Source organism: Sciurus vulgaris, assembly GCF_902686455.1.
Source record: "Sciurus vulgaris genome assembly, chromosome: 7".
NCBI lineage: Eukaryota > Metazoa > Chordata > Mammalia > Rodentia > Sciuridae > Sciurus > Sciurus vulgaris.
The window spans coordinates 74,082,525-74,102,141 of record NC_136467.1 but is presented as its reverse complement, the minus strand read 5'-3'; the positions used below and the strand labels follow the sequence as shown (position 1 = coordinate 74,102,141).

The 19,617-nt window shown below is 44.2% G+C and overlaps 1 protein-coding gene and 1 long non-coding RNA gene across 8 annotated transcripts in view; one reads left to right on the top strand and one right to left on the bottom strand.

Moving 5' to 3' along the window:
* Positions 1 to 19,617, top strand: part of ANKRD6 (ankyrin repeat domain 6) — a 214,604-nt gene that overhangs the window by 175,196 nt on the left and 19,791 nt on the right. For 2 of the 6 annotated variants that reach the window (XM_079146721.1, XM_079146718.1), the window contains exons 1-5: positions 6,145 to 6,243; positions 8,602 to 8,940; positions 13,595 to 13,693; positions 14,345 to 14,443; positions 19,298 to 19,396. In XM_079146721.1, coding sequence (XP_079002847.1) covers positions 8,647 to 8,940; positions 13,595 to 13,693; positions 14,345 to 14,443; positions 19,298 to 19,396 — 591 coding nt within the window. In that variant the 5' untranslated portion in view covers positions 6,145 to 6,243; positions 8,602 to 8,646. Of the gene's footprint in view, positions 1 to 6,144; positions 6,244 to 8,601; positions 8,941 to 13,594; positions 13,694 to 14,344; positions 14,444 to 19,297; positions 19,397 to 19,617 lie in introns of those variants that run through there. The other 4 variants (XM_079146722.1, XM_079146720.1, XM_079146719.1 and 1 more) reach the window with 3 other exon arrangements.
* LOC306665316 lies at positions 535 to 13,587 on the bottom strand. 2 transcript variants are annotated; one of them, XR_013764970.1, is made up of 3 exons: positions 12,742 to 13,587; positions 8,967 to 9,088; positions 535 to 647 (listed from the first exon to the last, which is right to left on the bottom strand). It is a non-coding gene; the product is annotated as an uncharacterized lncRNA (long non-coding RNA). The 2 variants fall into 2 exon arrangements; XR_013764971.1 differs by lacking the exon at positions 535 to 647 and adding an exon at positions 7,928 to 8,487.

Genomic DNA, 19,617 nt, shown 5'->3' with positions numbered 1-19,617 from the left:
TGTTGACAGTGGGGCCACTTTTCTGTGTTGTTGCTTGGCAACATCTCAAGGCCCTTTGCAATTCAGTTCCCTGGAAGTGAACCAGCTCTGATTCTCTGCTTCTGCTGGTTGGTTGAAAGGGAAACGCAGGGATGCTGCCTACTTTCACTCTTCTGGTCACAGATGGCCCATCCTGACACCAGGAACTGGGGACTTTAAAGTGGTTCATAACCTTTGGCTTTGGCTGCACATTAGGATTTCCTAGAACCTTGCAGGCAGGGGAACCAGCCAAACAAAACACCCAATCCAGACATCCAGAATCCACCCTAGATTAATGGAACCCGACCCTTTGGGGATAAAATTTGGGTGTGTGTGTGTAAGTTTAGATTTTAGGTAACTCTAGTGCATAGAATTAAAAACCATGGTTTGTCTGTAGCTCTCATAATGTGATCTCTGACTAGCAGTATCTGCTTATTTTAGTTAATTTTTTTTTTCGGTCACTGTGACAAATACCTGAGACAAAACTTAGAGGTGGAATGATTTGTTTTGACTCACAATTTCAGAGGTCTCGGTCCATGGTCATCTGGCTCCTTTGCTTTGGGCCTGAGGTGAGGTAGAACATCTTGGCGAAAGAGCATGGTGGAGAAAAGCTGCTCAGCTCATGGCGACTGGGAAGCAGGATGGGGAGAGGGAAGAGAAGTGTAAGAGGGAAAGAGAGTGGGGACAAGAAATACCCTGTCAGAGCATGCCCCCAGTGACCTACTCAGAAACTTGTTATAAATGCAAATTCTCAGGCTCTACCCCAGACTTACTGAATCAGAGACTCTGGAAAGGGAGCCCAGCAATCCATTCTAACAGGAGATTCTGCAGCTCAATGTGGTTTAAGAATCACTGGCTTAAGATACATTATTGTACAAAGCAAGATAATTTTATGTGACTTGTGGATATAACTATAAAAGCATCAATAGAAGAGCCGTTCTGAAAAGAATTGGATAAACAATAGTTGAATTAGGTTGTGGAATTAGAGATTTTTGTTTTGTTTTTCTTTCCAAACTTTTAGTAACTTTATCACATTACATAGATACTCTTTGAAGATCTGGCAAGCTCTGGGCTGTATCCGTGCAGTATCTGGGATGTTTTGCACTGACAGGTGGGGATGAGAGCATCATGAAGAATGTAGCAAGAGGAATGGCTTTTGCTTGGGCAGGCCCAGTCCAGCAGGTGGGGCCTCAGGGCTGCTCTGGGGAGGCTCATCCCAGCCCCTCCTCATCTCATCCTGTGTTCTTAACCCATCACCCGTTAGAGTCACCTGGTATATAAAAACCTGACACCAGGGCCTCCCCACAAGCAGAGACTGGAGGAGGGTCTCGGGCATCAGTATTTAGACCAGCCTCCCCAGGAGATTCAGTGTTAAGAGAAACTAGAAGACCACTGCTCATCCCTGAGGTTTTATAACCAGGAAACCAGGTTATTTCTAAGAAACCACAGAGGTCAGTGTCTGGGCTCAGGTACAACACCCAAGAACCTAGGAGCTTCCGGATAGTGAGACAAAGTCCTTCTCTCTACTAGGGGAACCCCCAGCACCACCAGGGCAGTATGAAGGGGTGAGAGCACGGGTTCTGGTGTCAGATGGTTTAAGAGGCGAGTACATACTCCAGCTACCTTCTGTGTGGCATACAACAAACAACAGTCTCTTCGTGCCTCAGTATCCTTGTTTGTAAAATGAGCTAAATAATAGTGTCCATCTTAGGGTGGTTGGGAGGACTGAATGAGCTAACAGGTGTGCAGTTCTCAAGATGGTGCCTGCCACACCGTAAGCTACTAGCAAGTATTGTCTGCTGCTATCTCTTGCTGTTGCCTTCATCCATATTGGCTTCTCTGGGTCACCAGGGCCTGGGTGTGTGGGGCTGAACTGGCTTTGAGGATCATTGGGGTGGAACCCAGGGGAAATGGACATTTCAAAAACAACTTATTCTATCATTCATACAAGGAGCCTGTACTCCTATATGACTTTCTTTGACTGGTCAGCCCTAGGGGCACAGAAACAGCAGTTGCATCCTTTAGTCTGAGTCATTCATGAAATCTCTGAGGATCAGTTTTTGTTTGCTATCTATCTCCCTCTAAAAATGCTCCAACTTTCCCCATAAGTCAAGCTCAGTCTGGGGTATCCCTGTGCCCTGGGTACACACTTCTGCTCTTCTGTAGGGCTCTGGTTTTGTGGCTTTTCACTATAGAATGCTCTGGAAAACTAAGCCCATTGCTGTATTTTTCTTTCTTGCTTTGGTTGACGATGTGTGTGTGAGGGACTTGGTCTTTTCCTGGGGAAGCCCAGGGGTCAGGACTGATAGCTTCAGCTTCCAAAGGAACCAGTTTCTGCCTTTGCTACTGCCATACCCTTCCCAGGTGCCACAAAGGAGCCAAGCATGTGAGGGAACAGACCTTCCTCAGAGAAGCCCCCTTGTCACTGCTAAAATGCTCCTGAAGCCCCCAGGATGTTCATGTCTCCTCTGAGGGTCTGAGACATCCTGAAACTGGAGCTTGTAACCAGCCCACTGTCTCATCTACGTCCCTGAAGTTACACCTGGGACTGAAGTTACCCCAGTGGCCTTGCCCTGTGCTCGAGGAACAATGGAGCCTCTTCAGTATGGCCCTCAAGCCACCCCAGAGTCAACTGCCCTTAAGGAGATGATCCAGTTGGAAAAAGCCAGTTCCCAGAATGGACACTCAGAGCAGAAGGCTGAGGTTTCCCAACAGGAAGCTGAAATGCTGCGGCCATGGGGAGGGCAAGAGCTGCAAACGCATTTCCTTAGGGAGTCGGAGGTGGTGTAGTGCAGAGACGGGTGTCCTCAGTGAGGAGGACCTGACGGTAGGGCGGGGATGTGAGGAGGGAGAACCTCAGGCTATATTTTAAAAACAAGAGCAGAAACCCAAAAAAACTTACACCAAAAAATCAAATAACCCAGGTAATAAATGGGCTAAGGAACTGAACAGATACTTTCACAGAAAAAAATACAATTGGTCAACAAATATATGAAAAAAACGTTTAACATCTCTAGCAAATTAGAGAAATACAAATCAGAACTACACTGAGATTCCATTTCACTCTAGTAAGGAAAAAAAAAAAAGAATATAAGCAACAAAAATGTTGGTGAGAATGCGAGAAAAAGGCACACTCATACGTTGCTGGTGGGGCTGCAAATTGGTGCACCATTATAGAAAGCAGTATGGAGATTCCTTAGAAAACAATAGCTAAACTATAGAACCAACCAAGATGCCCTTCAACAGATGACTGGATAAAGAAAATGTGGTATAAATACACAATGGAATATTACTCAGCCTTAAAGAAGAATGAAATTATGACATTTGCTGGTAAATGGATGGAACTGGAAAATATCATGCCAAGTGAAATAAGCCAATTCCAAAGAACCAAAGGCTGAATGTTTTCTCTGATATGTGAATGCTAATTCACAAGAAGGGGCTGGGGGACTAGAGAAGAATAGAGGTATTTTGGATTAGATGATGGGAGTGAAGGGAGGGGAAGGATATGGGGGTAAGAATGATAGAATGAATCAGACATTATCACCCTATGTGCATATATGATTACACAACAGATGTAATTCTACCTCACGTACAACCAGAAGAATGAGAAGTTATACTCCATTTATGTAGGATGTGTCAAAATGCATTCTACCATTCTGTCTTGAAGAACCAATTAGAACAAAACAAACAACCAAGAAACAAAATGAGAGCAGACAAGCAGGACAGGCGGATGGAAACAACCCTCCAGCCAGAGCCCCTCGGACTGCCCAAGTGACCCAAGACCTGACCCTTCACCCAGATCCCTTACAGTGGGGATGCCTCACGGGCCTTTTCTAAGGACAAGGTGTGTGGGTGTCGAGGAGGAGGGCCAGCCGCAGTTGGATGTCCTCAGGGTTGGAGGCTGAGGACAGTGGGAGCAAGGGAAACTCACGCTAGAAGGTGGGTGTCGGCTCGCATCCTTATCCCAAACCTGCGGGGTCAATAGCAGAGAATTTTTCTGTGATAGATGAGAAAGCAGGCTTAGGAAATTGCCATACACAAGGCCACATGGGTGTTACTAGTCAGAGCTGGGATTTACACCAGGCCTGTCCACTGCCAGCGTCTCTGGCCTTTCATTTCTCCACGGGAAGGATTTTGTTGTTGTTGTTGACTTTGCATTAGGAAGATGCTCCCATCCAGGGCCATCTTCTTCATAGTTTCCAAAGTGCCCTCCCACATGTAGTCTGGTTTAAACCTGTTTTCTTCCGATTGGGCATCTCTGACAGAATACAGTCAACTGGGTACTTAAACAACAGATGTTTGTTTCCTGACCATTCTGGAGACTGGGAAGTCCCAAGATCAGGGTGGCGGCATCTAGACCACCCGGGCGAGAGCCTCACTTCCTGTTTTGCATCTCTCCTTGCGCCAGTGGTGAACTTGCCTGTTTCAGAACCCCTTAGGAAATTTAGTGAAGGTCACTTGCTCAGTGTCAAGGCATGAGGATATGTGATGGCAAATGGAGTCTGAGACCAGGCCCAGGGAGTGAAGACCTGGTCATTTTGCTCCATCTGAACAGCTATGGACATTTCATTTAATGAGTCAAGGTTAAGTAGCACATGGCTGAGCAGAGTCACTGGCAAAGAAAGGTCATTCTTTCATCTCAGATGTTGCCTTTTTTATGAAGGCTTTTTATAGTCCACTTTTTTTGAGAATAACTTTGTTCTTAATTAAGCATTCTAATTTTAAAGCAAGCTCTGACCTCTTTCTTTCCAATCTCATTCTAGTGCTTTGATTGCATTTCATGGCTAGAAATTAAGATCCTTTATTGTCTGTTATCTGTTTTCCTCAAATGGCTAGTTATCCATGGCAAACTGGTGTTTTATTGAGACCATAAATAGGTTTATCCTGCTAGAATATCAATAAGGGCCTTGGGTCTTTTTCAAGATGCTAAGCAAGACATGAGGCCAGCGAGACCCATATTCCTCAGGGATGTGTTTCAGTATGGCTGGAGCCATGGTTAAATGATGTTTGACCCTTTCTTCACAGTGAATCCTTAGGGAGAGTAAAGGGAGCATAATGTCTCCTTTGAAGTTTGGAGAAGTAGGAGTTTGGCAAGGTCAGTTCTCTGAACAGAAGTTAATCTACAAAGCAAAGTGTTATTTATTCTGGGTGTCCCCCAACCCCAGGGTATTAGTCAGGAGCCCAGGTGCTTAGAACAGTTGAAGGGAATGATCATCTTTATGACACAGCCACAGGGCTGAGAAGACTCGGGTGCCTGAGAGCTGAGCTCACAAATGTGTTCTGCAAACCTAAGGAAACAACCAGGTGGGTGCTCATCAGTAGAATAGGGCTGAATTGGAACTACATGTGATGACATGAAAATAATCTCAAAAATGTAATGTTAGACAAAAAGTGCTGAGCGACATTGTAAAGTTTAATACCATGGGCATAAGGTTTGAAATAAGTAAAACTGTTTGTATGTTGTCTTTGGCTACAAATGGTGAAAACATAATGAAAGGCAGGGGGTATAAATGCCAAAACAGAGGGGAGACCAGATTTGTGAAGGCATTCACAAGCAGCATCTGTGTTTTGCTGATGCTTTTTGAAATGGTTAGGGCTATGTGGATTTTAAAATATTTTTTAATGACTGAAATATTTTAAATTTTTATAATTTGTTTTTAAAAGGAAGGGGAGTCTTTCCTGATCAGTGTGGTTCAGTTTTTGTTTTAAGGAATTACTAACCAGATTTTTCTAGGGCTGACTAGCTTGGCAGTTCCTGCTTCTCACCTCTTGTCCTGGTCTAATTCATCATTGCCACTTTCTCATCCCATAGGATTAGCATTAAGCAGGAAAATGAGAACACATGAATCACCTCGTTTTGCTGCTTACAAGTGGGAAGTAGAAATTAAACGCTAAAGGAAATTATCATATACTGATCATTGATTATGATGCCAATAGTCAGAGCTGAGACAACTTGAATTCTGGGAAGATTCATAAGAATTTTCTGCTAAACCAAGGGGGCATGAGAAAGTGTTGGCCTTAAAGGCTATTGCGAAAACCTTGCTTCTATTTATTTCCCCCGGCCCTACCCTCAAGAGAGCAGTTTTGATATCTTATTCTAAAATTAGTGTTTGCTTTGTTTAACAGCATGGCCGGACCCCCCTGCATCTTGCTGCCAATAAAGGCCATCTTTCTGTGGTCCAGATCTTGCTGAAGGCTGGCTGTGACCTTGATGTCCAGGATGATGTGAGTAGAAGCCATCATTCTATGGAATGGGTTAACAGGGGAACTTATCTGCTGTGTCAGCTTTTTGTTGCTATGACAAAATATTTGAGAAAAACAACCTAAGGGAGGAAGGACTTATTTTTTTAACTCATGGTTTCAGAGTCCACAGTTGGCCAGATCCATAGCTTTGGACCTGAGGTGAGGCAGAGCATCTTGGTGGAAGGGAAAATCTTCTCAGGTCATGGCAGCTGGGGTCAAGGAAGGGGCCAGGGAAAAGATATTCCTTTCTAAGGCACACCCCCAGTGAGCCACCTCCTTCAGTGAAGTCCCTCCTTCTATAGTTTCTACTGCCTCCCAATAATACCATCAGAGTAGTAACCTGATGAGATTAGAGCCCTCATGATCTAATTACTTCCCCCAAACCCCACCTCTGAGCTTTGCTGTACTTGGGACAAAGCCTTCAACACATGAGACCTTGGGGATCTGGAGTCCAGATCCAATCACAACATCTGCCTGGAAGTCCACAGTACAGATGTGGCAGCTGTGAGGTGAGAAGGAGGAAGGTGCTCTCCTAGCACTTTTCAGCTCCATCTCTGTCCCGTCGTGGCAAGAACTTTCTCAGAAACACTGGTTCTGAGACCCATTCTCGGTAGCAAGTTAGAGGTTTGGAGAGTGGGATGGTTCAAGCGCACAGCCTCAAAGGGCCTTTTGCCTGTGTCCTGTCTCCACACCAAGGAGCACACACCCCAGTGAGTATGGGCAAGGTCTGCTGGAGAAAAGGTGGGGCTTAACAACTTAATTTTTTCCTTTTTTTACTTAGATTTCTCTTAGCTGGTATATATTTAGTTGGAAAAGACCTGTTCAAGTGGGGAGAAAGGACATAGATCTCATGGAATCCAAGAAAAGGCTTCTACTAAGAGTATACTCTGGCACTCTGCTATTTTGAAACATGACAACTGTCAACCCACCTCTTGAGTCTTCCATTCAAATTATTGAGAAAGGACTCAGATTGGCTCCTCTAGGGTCACCTGTCCATTCCTGGGTCATTGAACATGGGTAGGGCAGGATTACATAGCACATGGTTTGTCCTGTTGGGTCTCTGCAAAAGGTGAATTCTCTAAGAAGGAATTTTTCCAAATTGTTCTCCAGTGAATTGTTAGAAAAAAGTTCTATGACATGTAATTAGAAACTGCTTTTGGAAATCATTTCAATCTTAATTCGTGTGGTAGAAGTCTAAGAAATAAGAAATTTTGTGAGTAACCAAGTATCTTGGAGAGTTTTTCCTTTATAACCTCTTCTGGAGTTACCTTGAATAACTGACAAGAAAGTGTTATTCAAATTTCAGGCCCTCAGCTATCGTAGGTATGTGCTAGGGTTTACTAAAGTGCTTCATGTTTTCCTTGGTCTCTGTGCAGTGTCAAAGTGAGATGGACACTGTTTGCAGAGAAATAACTGAAGATGGCTTGTTTCATGCATGGGCAGAAAGCCATCTTGTGTGTCTCATAAATCTCTAGTTACATCTGGAGACTTGGATCGTCAAGAATGTTATTTTTAGAAAATGCCAATTTAGCTTTAAGTTGTTGATTTTTACCTTGGGTCATAGTACTTTATTTCTCAACACTGTAACCGGCATAACATTCCTGACTGACCCATATTTTCTCCTTCCTTGACAGGAGGAAAATACAGGGACAGGGAGGAGATGCTGACCACATAAAACCTAGGTGGGGGCCTTGAGATGGTGCTATCATGTTGGATCATGTGGTCTTTTTGCTTAATTAAAGCCCTTGCTTGCCACCGTGTCAAGGCCACCATGCCAGGCATGCTAACCCATCCCTGCAGGGACACCCCTACTGAGGTCCTGAGCTCTAAGGAACACTGTGTTCTCAAGCAGCAAAAGACATGCTAATTTCCTAGAACTCCTGCTGTTTATATCAGGCAAGGTAGGAAGTAAGACAGGCAAGAGTTCTCACAGAGTAGCCAAGGTGAGACAAGTCAGCCGAAAGAAAGCTAGCTCTGCTTTGAGACAGGAGCATCCTCTTTTATTTATTGGAATTATTTTCTCACATCTTTTCCTCTCCTAGACAAAGGGCACATTGTTTCTCCCACATAATTCAAAGCATAACACAACAGTAACAGCGTAAAAAAATAGTTGGGAATAGAGAATTGACCTTCACAGGTCTGGAAGTCCTGCATTTGCTGGTCAGCATATGATCCGTGCCTGTCTGCTGTGTATATACCATGTCTGGTGATGGTCAGCCTTGAAATCTAAAGAATTTGAAAAAGAAATTTCTTCATGTTTAAAGAAACTGGGAGATTAATTATTGGGGAAAATCACTTCAGAATTTACCTATCATTTACTCCTAACCTCATATTCTACAGATACTGATCTTTATGACATGGTAAGGACTGAGAATTAGTTGAAGAATGACCTCCAGTGGCCTGGAGTGGGATTATTATGAATTCCAACCTGTGGAAAACAGTTCTTTAGAATATGCAACTCCAGGAGCAAATTCGCTCGTCTTTCCCTCCAATGCTGTCAAGCCTCAGTGGAGTTCTAACGCCATCTCTGATTGGTCAATGAGTAATCATACCACCCCCACCTCAGAAATAGTCCAGCACCCTTTGGCCACAGTAAAAGACATGAAGGAAGAAAAAAATAAGAAAAACCAGAGAAGAAAGGCTAGGAAGAACCCTAGAAGATCTGAGAGAGAGAAAGAGGTCAGCAGCTTGCTTTACACACCTACCTGGCTTGAGCTTCCTTGCAGCATGTCTGCTCTTTCCACCTGGGGGCTTCCTCCTGAAGAGGGGCACACTCCATCCTTGCATGATTGGTGTTTCCTCCATGAGTTTCTCTTTGGAATACTAACTGTTTTTCACCACATAGGAGAGAAAAATAAAAGAATTTCAAAACAAAGATTTAGACCTAAGAGCTTTGAAACCTGGAGTGAGAAGCTTTGATGTCTCAGAAAATATGGGAGCTGGCAGTTTATGTTCTTTTGCAAATGGGTCAGTGTGTTCCAAATCAAAGTGCCAAACTGTGAGGTTGCTAGCTCTTCAAGTTTCACGCTGCAGAATTTTCCCTTTACTTCTCTGCAGTTAATCATTCAAGAGACACATCTTGGGTACCCACAGTGGCCAGGACACCAGGTTGAGCACTTACCTTGTCCAACAAGGCAGTCCCAATCCCTCAGAGGTACCTGGTCTTTTTTGAGATTCAGCCTAAGGTTAATTGGCTTCACAGGTTGGAAGCCCCTGGGATGAATGCAAAGACCCTTGACCATTTGAATTCTGGTCCAATCATGCTGCCTTGAATTAACTAGTTAACCTACATGAGGCTTATCAAAATATGAGAAAATTAGATGTCATCTACTTGGCAAGTAGTAGGAATCAAATACTCACTGGCTAAATGCTTTTGGGGGAGCTGTATTTCCCCAGCATTTTTATTTCAGTTTCAGAATTTTATGATTGATCTAGATTATATAGAAATAAGGATTATGTCAAAGTTGCTTGGATCTAGCTGGGTGTGGTGGCACAAGCCTGAAATCCCAGTGGCTCAAGAGACTGAGTCAGGAGAATCCAAGTTCAAAACAAATCTCAGCAGCTTTTCGAGGCCATAAGCAATTCACAAGACCCTGTCTCAAAATAAAAAATGGATAAAAAAGAGCTGGGGATGTGGCCTAGTGGTTGAGTGCCCTTAGATTCAATCCCTGGCTTAAAAAAAAAAAAAAAAAAAAATCCTTGGATCCATTAGTATGTAGGCCACATCTTTTCTGTGTCATAAAAGAGGAAAGGAATCAACAGTAAATTTTAATTTTGTAGGAGCCAAGAATCAGTTCACAGGTAATTGACCTCTTTTCTTTTTTTTTTTTTTTTTTTTTTTTTGTTATAGATGGACACAATACCTTTATTTTATTCATTTATTTTTACGTGGTGCTGAGGATTGAACCCAGTGCCTCACACACGATAGGCAAGCTCTCTATCACTGTGCTACAGCCCCAGCCCTAAATGACCTTCTTTCAACTGAGGGTATCAGGGTGTTAAATTGTGTTGTGTTCTAGGGAGAGTATTTTCAAGGTGACAACGTGAGGCAGCCCTTTGTTCACGTGTTTTGTCTCTCAGCTTCTCTCATCTTGGTAACTTGAGAGTGGCTGCTGTTAAAAGCTGGAGGAAGCATATTGCTCAGTCTTTCTGGACCATTCCAGGTAGTGTAAGCAAAGTCAATCATCCAGCCAACGACAGACACTGGAGAGAGGGCTGTGTGGCCTGGACAGCAGTTTATCTGACCAAGGAAGCAAGGAGCCAGGCTCTGAGCGGGGATCTGTCAGGGAGGAGGAAAGCTGGAGGGGAACTTGTGGCCTGGAGACAGGTAGTGAGTACAGCTGAAAAGCCTTACAGGGAAGGCGCAGGCAGGTGCCGCCTGTGCCAGGTGGTCTGCAGCAATTTGTGTTCAGTAGTTAGATCTCTCCAGGTCTTGATGATCTATCTGAAAATTTACTCCAAAGAACTGCAAAAAAAGTTAGAGTCAGCTGCTTGCACTGAGTGAGAGATTCACAAAGGGAAGCAAATTCTTTTGGTTGATGATGAAAGTCAGTAATAAATACTGGTGCTGTGCTGGCTCCAAAGCTGCCTCGGCTCATGATTTAGTAGCAAGTATGAGATGTGATGAAACATTCCACCTGGACCATGGCCTAGGTCAGACCATGCCCTGACCACTGAAGGCCCTTCTTGTGATCATTTGCATGCAAGAGTGACCAACACAACCTGTGTGTTCGGAACTTGTTACTCATGCTTTATGCACAGCACACACAGAATGGTAAGTTTTATCTCGTAAAAGGGTTTTTATTTATTTATTTTTTTGATCCGGGGTAGGATCCTTGGCTAGGTAGATGCCTGCAATTGCCATATTAAAGCCAACCAAGGGAGCACTACCCTGAAAGAGTGCGCTGCCGTCCCATAGTCTTGCTGAGGACAGAGCACCATCTTTCTCAATACCTATAAGTCACACCTGAGCCCAATTTTGGGAAACTCCATCTCCATTCTGATAGGAAAATGTAAAGTCTTGGAAATTCTTATGGAATTTTTAAAAGTTAAGACTTGAATAGTAGCTCATACGATGAGTCGCTGGGCATCAAGTTTTCTTCTTCTAGAAGTGCTTCCTAAGGTATTGACATGGATACTGTAATGGCCCAGCACACCTCCTGCCACCCCTGATCCAGTGGCCACATTCTCCTTTTAACTGCATGGCACACAGAAAGGGTCCTCTTTGAATAAGTGGCCTGTGAAAGTGGACACGAAAGCCAGTCTAAACCTAATTTGTAATGGAATCATAGCTTAGGAGGCTAAGCAGAGGGGTCACTGATGTTAGTGCTGGGGACAGTGGATGCAGCCATGGTAATAGGACTGAATGTCCCAACTCCATCCCTCTGGACATCCCTGAGGTCTGCAGATAAACCTTGGAATGAAATTTGGAGACATGGACAGTCTATTCTTGTTATATTGTTATTGCTTAAACTTAATTGGTAGTGGTATTCCCTGATGCTCAAAGTTATAGGTGTTAAATATAAGAAGTTGGAAAATATTAAAAGTTGTAAAAAAGAAAATAAGAATTACTTCCCCTTGGGGAATTTTTTTTTTTTTGGTGGTACTGGGGATTGAACCCAGGGCCTTGTGCTTGCGAGGCAAACACTCTACCAACTGAGCTATATCCCCAGCCCAGGGATTTTTAAAAGGAAACTTTTTTAGTTTTAAGAAAGCAAATTTTGACTAGCATTGAATAGGATTTTTTATCATGATAAAATTATATAACATAAAATTTATAATCATAACCATTTAAGTGGCAGAGGCATTAAGAGGCCTTGAATGAATACATTCATTCACAGTTCTGTGCAATTCCAGAACTTTTTTTGAATTAAATAGTTTTAATAGTTTTAATATGTGTTGTTATAAATCCCAGAGAGTTTAGTAAATTGAATTGGCATTTCATTAAGGCTATTTATAGTTAGTGGTGCATCCCTCTTTTGAGAAATCGCTCATCTTTTTTGTGGCACTGGTATTCAAATCAAGGAACATTTTACCTCCAAACTACATCCCCAGTCCTCTTTTGAGTCAGGGTCTCACTAAGTTGCAGAGGCCGGCCTCCTACTTGTGATCCTCCTGCTTCAGCCTGCTGAGTCGCTGGGATTAAAAGGCATGACTGCACCCGGCAGTTATCTGTGTCATAACTGTCTCTCTTGCCTTCCTTGGACTAAGGTCCAGGGATGCCAGAGTGTAACCATATTATAGAATCCTTAAAAGGAGAGGATAGACCTTGGGGATCATTAGGCCCCACCTTTAGCAAGTGGAGATCTAGTGAAGTGATAGGTCTCCCAAGACTATACACCACCCAGGTCTTATGGTCCCTTTGCCCTGTGCCTGCTGTTCCTTTTTACCAGGAAATCTCCTTGCTGTTTGCCCATCTTGCCTTTCAAGATCAAATCTAGACCACAAACCTGACTTGATTTGCCCTGACTTCTTGAGTACCTGTCAGAGATAAGATGTCCTCTTAGAAATTCAGAACCGTCTCATTACAGTCTTGATCTTCTTTCCTCTGGGGTTGTTTCATTCTCCTCTCCATAGCAATGGGGGAAGAGTTAAGTTCCCTATGGCGCCTGAAGGAGAAAACTGGTCAGCAATCCCAGGAATCTGATCAAGGAGAAGAGTCAGAATGCAGCATAAATCAATGAGGATGCAGTGATGGGCTCCAGTCCCTGCGGGCCTCAGATGAAACAGCAAACTCCTGTGCTGCTCCTGTCTAGTGCAAATCAGTGAACAAATTATATGCCTGTCATCAAAGCATGAAGGCTGCTAACTGACCTAGCCAGAGCGATTGCTCTAAAAGCTGGGCCTGACACCATCACTCTGGACGTCCCTTTTATTGTACAGATAAACTGTGGGATGAAATTGAGACATGGACAGGACTATTATATACCAAGAATATTGTGATATTGGTACATCAGTGGGGGGTGAAGACTGGACCTGTCTGGTTTAATGACACAGCACACACAACCCAGCTCCCAGACTCACTCCTCACAGGTGACATGACATCCCTTGGGGTGGCAGGAGAAGGCCTCATTCTGACGTTGATCTGGGGCCAAGGGTTATTCTTTCTATTGGCTTAAGGTCTCCTTGAATTTATGGACAAAATTGCTCTGCCAGCGTGCATTGTCTACTAACAGGACCTCAATGCTCTCCTTGCCTGTGGTGATGAGCACTTCTGCAAATAACCAGCCTGCTCCATGTGGGGACAGGAGGTGTCTGAGTGGAAGAGTAAGTGGTGCACAGGGCTGTGCTAGGCAGAGCTGACTGCTGTTCCTGCCTCCATGTTGCTCTGCAGGGGGACCAGACCGCCTTGCACCGGGCCACAGTGGTGGGGAACACCGAGATCATCGCAGCGCTCATCCAGGAGGGATGTGCCCTGGACAGACAAGACAAGGTGAGGGGGACATGTCAGTCACTCACTGTTGCCTTGGTGCCTGCTCATTTGTTTAGGCCCCCAGGGATTTTCAAATAAACTAGATGACAGTACATTTTTGGTAAAAAAAGTATGTGTGTGGGGTTAACCTATCAGGCCACTGGAACTTGTGAAACTGAACTCTTCCCACTTTTTTTTTGCAGGATTCCCTGTGGTGTCACTGGTGATGGGGGGCTGGGCTAGGAATGGGCAATGTGTCATCCTGAGTATGTTGTTTTCCGTCAGGACCTGTGGATGGGCTCTGGAACCTTTCTTGGCTCAGGATTCCCAGAGAGGCTTAAGCCCCCATTCCTAAAGTGTCTATTGTACATCACAAATTCATTTTTCTTTACATCTGGGATGGTTTTTATGCTCTTTTTGTTGCCTCCCAGTGCTGAGTTCAGACCTCATGCATGCTAAGCAAGTGCTCTATCTCAACTAATTCTTAGGTACCATTTCTAGGAGAATGGAGAGGCTGGCCATTCAGATCATTTTTTGTATTGTGTGGCTCAGATGAGGCATCCCAATTGAAGAAAACCTGTGGTATACTGTGAAAATCTACTGTGCTATATGGACTGTAATGAGAACAAGTAGGTCTTGGGTAATGTGTTGTTTCCCCTGTGTGTTCCCTAGGACGGGAACACAGCCCTGCACGAAGCATCCTGGCATGGTTTCAGCCAGTCAGCCAAGCTGCTCGTTAAAGCAGGAGCCAACGTGCTTGCCAGGAACAAGGTGAGGCCCAGCAGGTGCTAGGACTCCTCATTCACAGGTGAGGATGGCCGTGGGTTTCCCTCCGTGTAGGAGTCTCCTCTCAGCAGAGTGAGAGCTGAGAGCTGTACAGAGAACCTGCAGTTCCACTTGCAGAGAAGGGTAGAAGCAGATAGATGTTCCTCGTTAGGAACAAGTTCCCCAACAGCACTCAAATGCTGCTGGAGACCTACTTCAGGTCACTGTCGCCAGCATTGACACTACTGTAAAAGTACAACCCCTCAGAGTTGGCATTAAAAATACTAGCCAAAAAAATTTAGACGTTAATACCTAGTAGTAGCAAGAATGTGGTGAAGTGGACTGGTAACATGGGCTCACTCAGCTACTGCAGGGGATGTGAGATGGGAACAGCCGCCTTTAAGAGGCAAACTGGCAAAAATAGAGTCTTAGTGCTTCTGTCTTTTTATCCAATAACTAACTACCCTCCTAGGACTCCGTTCTAAAAATCAATAAAATATGATTGATAAAACTTACCCTTAAGAATGTTTATGACAGCAATATAATTGTAACATAAAAAATGGGAGAGAGATTTAAAATTATTGTTCACTCACGTAGTAAATACAATTAATTAAATCAGTTTTGAAAATAATGGTCTTGAGTTGTAGAAGAACATAATAGGTATAAAATCTTATGTACTTATCTCGATGCTTAATATAAATTTATATTACATAAGTCTGAAAGGGTATCACCAAACGATTGACAGTTTTATCCGTGGGAATGGAGAATTTCATTATTTGTTTTTATGTTTCTACCTTTCCCAAAGTTTCCAAAATGAACTGATTATTTCTTTGATAATTGGGAAAAGAGGCGTATTTTATTTAAAAAAAAAAAAAAAAGCATTATTAGTCCTCTTGAGGTGTTTGCAGTAGTGGTGAGAAGACTCTTAAAAGGGCTTGCCCTCTTTTCTGTCCTTGGAGGCCTGGGCTGGGTGTGTGCCATGGGTTCGAAGGGGCCTGAGGATTTCCCATAATGCACCTGTGCAGTTGGCATCATGGGGTGGTGGCTTTACCTGGTAGTGGTGGAATAATGAATCTGGTGTGCTAGAGTGGGGCCAGGTGACAGCAGCACAGTGACCATGGGCAGCAGCTAGTAGCCTCCCGAAAACAGTATGTGTACAAATACACGGCAAAGTAGGATCTGAGACCTGGTGTCTCTAGTCTAAGACCCCTGTGCACACATCTCCATGCAGGATCTTCAACAGCAATGTCAGATAAAAGATCTAATATTAGCCAACCTGTCAGAAATATACTTTAGTGACTTCTCTGGAATTCTCCTGCTGAGGAACTAGAAAACCGGAAAGCTTCAGAGACTGTAACCTGTGCAGGGAGCGTGAGAAGCTGCCTGGTGACATGAACCTCCTTTGAGGTCTCTGATTATCCTTCCCTTTCTCTTGGTTTATTAGAGTGTGGTGAAGCAAGCCATTCCTGTCCTCATGGAGACAGGGACAGTCATAGTGCTCATCTCCCCTCTCTGGTCACTCATCCAGTCTTAGAAGTCTTTCTTCATGTCTTTCTCCTGTCCCTGTCTTTCTTTTCCTATTCATTAAGTGTCCCTGGTTTATTTCAGAAGCCTCAGAGTGGATCGACTAGGTCAGGGCCTTGCCTTCTCTGTCTAGCGCTTCCTCTAGCTCAGAAGCCTCCCAGTGAAGCCCTCTAGCCTGATGCCCTCCTGGAGTTTTCCCAGCATGCATCTCCTGTGCTCACAGTGGGCTTGCTCATTTCATTGCCCGACCCTCAGGAGTGGCTGCAGATGCCAACCCACCCTCACCCCTCAGAGGCCCACCAGGCTGTTTCCTGAGCTCTCCCTTGGCACCCACTGTACACAGCTTTGTGCAGCTCTCTTCTAGTTAAATATTTCTCGTGGATTCTTCATGGGCCAAAAGCTTGAGAGGCAGCAGCAAGCTGTGCATGGCAATATCACCAATAATGCCTGGCTCACCATTTGGCAAGCTCATGGCTACTTCATTTCTTCAGGGTGGTGTGTGGTCTGCAACACGAGTTAATGTGTGATCACATCTCCTTTTTATAACAACTCTGAGAAGTAGAGGTACCAGTTTATGGATACGCTTAGACTGGAAGCCAAGGGGGTCCTTGAGTAAGACACGTGTGTCATGTGTGACACATTTAGGGCCATAATCCAACCCAGGTCCATCTGCTCCAGCACACTGCCTCCCCCAAAAGTACTGTGGAAAGTCACAGGTTCTTTCAAGATAAATGCCAGAGGCTTCAGAGGCACCTCTAAGGTAACTCTTGCCATCCCAGAGAAGAACTTTTATAATGTACAGTTAACAGTCTCTGGGGGAACTTGTAGAAAGATCCTTCTTATTCAACAAATACAGCAGCCCCTGTCTGGGAAGCTGGTACTCCTTACACAGTGGCAGAAAATGCCTGCTACGCATGCCTACTATAGGCTGCATTTTAAAATCTCAGATTTTGAGATAGAATTCATATACATAAAGTTCATCTTTTTAGATATGAAATCACATTCTTCTGAGTTTTGGCAGATGCATGCAGTGTAAGATGTAGAATGTTCCCATCACCCCAACGAAGCTTCTTGCAACTTCTTGGCAACCCCCCATCCCAGCTCCCAAATCCTGTCAGCAATAGGCCTGTTTGCCATTTTAAAAATGTCATGTAAGTGGAATTATGAAGCATGCAGCCTTGTGTGTCTGACTTCTGCCACTAAGTATAATGTTTTGAGATTCCTGCATATTGTTACATGCACAACTATTCAGTCCTTTTTGATTGCTCAGTAGTACTCCACTGTATGGAGGTACCACAAGTCACTTATACAAACCTACCGTGTTTAATTTTCTTGAGCCAAATATTTTTCCTTATAACTGATATTTTCTTATTGGCAAAGTAAGCTTTGGTATGATGTGTTTCTAAGAACCATTTGACTTCTTTTTTTTTTTTTTTTTTTTTTTGGTACTGGGGATAGAACCCAGGGCCTTGTGCTTGTAAGGCAAGCACTCTACCTACTGAGCTATCTCCCCAGCCCACCATTGGATTTCTTTTACTTCACTCTTTTAATTATTCAGCACATATTTAATGTCTGCCATGAAGGCCCACAATATGGAGACAATGTGAGAATATTTAAAATATGGACATATCCTTTAATGTTGAGAACTACATTAATAATGGTTCTCTACCTGATTGTACATTAGACTTTCCCATGGAATTTAAACAAACAAAAACAAAAAAAGGAAAAAAAGAAAACCTAAAAAACAAACCAGGCCTGATGACCTGCTATACACTGAGCAACTGTCCCCATTTTCCTGGGACAGAGATTTCCCAGAATGTGGGACTTACCATGACAGAACTGGGACAGTCCAGTCCAGTTATGTCCTGCACCCCACTCCCTGAGCCAAGTAAATTAGAATCCCTGGAAGGTCGAAGTTGTGTTTGGGTGTTTGTTTGTTTTTTTCCATTTCATTTTTAATTTTTTGCGACTGGGGATTGAACCCAGGGGCACTTTACCACTGAGCTGCATCCCAGCCTTTATTTCTATTTTGAGACAAGGTCTCACTAAGTTGCCCAGGCTGGCTTTAAATTTGTGATCCCTGTTTCACCTTTCAGTACCTGGGATTATAGCCACACACACTGTGCCTGGCTAACACAGGTGTTTCTTAAAAGCTCTCGCATTGATGCCAGTGTGCAGCAGGGTTTGAGAACCAGAGTTCCCCAAATACTCAGGTTTATAATCCTCCAGGTTTCTGGAGGTAACAGAAAAGAGATCTACCAGGTTGGTTAGTGCCTAGGTTATGCGGGGAGTAAGTGAACTGCTGACAGTTTTCCTCTATCTTTTACTCATTCCTTTTTTCTGTGGCCAGGAATCTCACATCCTGGAGTTCAGCAGGCAGTGCTATGAGCCCAGAGGGGTGTGAAGTGGTGAGGGGAAGCCTCAGCAGGCAGCATAACAGCCACGCACCCACAGGACTGCAGGCCTGAGCCCTTGTATTTTACCCCCACATGCCAAGGGCATGCTCAGGTGACACGCTCCTATTGTGCTGCCTCTGCTTTCCTTATTTCTGGTCTTGTTGCTTTTCCAGGAGTTATCAGCAGCCCTGAAAGACACTATTCCATAGAATCAGAATGTTTTGTTCACGTCATGCAGTTCTTTCCGCTGTGGACAAAACTCTGACCCTTGGTTGTCATTGTGATGTGACATGTTGGAGGTAGAGTCCAAAAGCAGCAGGGTCTCTGCCTGTATGGTGAGTGATAGGTGCAGCTGTGTTGCCTGTTATGTGGGATGGCTCGTTCATAGTTCAGATTTTGAAGTTTCAAGAAAAATATAAGAACAGGTGATTTCATAAAGACCTACAAGTGAAATCTTAATTACCATTAATCTGTACCCCCAGGAAGTGGTTTGGCCTCTTCCCTTCGCCATTGGTAGAGTGATGTGCCCACAGCTAACAACCACGTTGGGCAGGAAGTCCTCTCTGAGAGGCTCACACCTGACACACAGCATTTTATGGTCCTGACTGTGCTTTGTAGGCACTCTGTCCATCTGCACAGCCTCAGGCAGGAGCATCTTGCTCCCTTCCCCAGGCCGAGCATTTCTAGAACCTTGCCCTGTGGCTTTCAACTAGGACACGGCAGACCCAGGGCTTAGACCCAAGGTTTCATGACTTGTCTGCCCATTTGGATTCCACGTTAAATGCTCTTGCCTCTGAAACACCCTCACTGGGACCCCTGTCAGGAGGCAGAAAATGCCAGCATCGACCTTTGACCCCCTGAGTATCGCCCCTCTGCAAGGTGTGCAGGTCTCTGCCAAGTGTCGCTAATGTGTCCTTCCTTTTCTCTGCCTCTCTCCAAGGCGGGGAACACGGCTCTGCACCTGGCCTGCCAGAACAGCCACTCCCAGAGCACACGCGTCCTCCTGCTGGGTGGCTCCCGCGCTGACCTCAAAAATAACGTGGGTGAACAAAACTGGCTTCTGTGTGTTCTCTCTCTCACTTGTGTCACCTTGAAGAATAGCCCCCAGTCATACTTAAATATCTACATAGAAACTAAAAGATCAAAAGTACTTGGGGTTTGTCTCTAAATTACTCATTTTTTGCTAATCTCCTAAGGGGTCACTTAGGAGATGAGAAGAGGAATCAAAAGGCTTGGAAATATTTCCATCCTTCTTTCCAT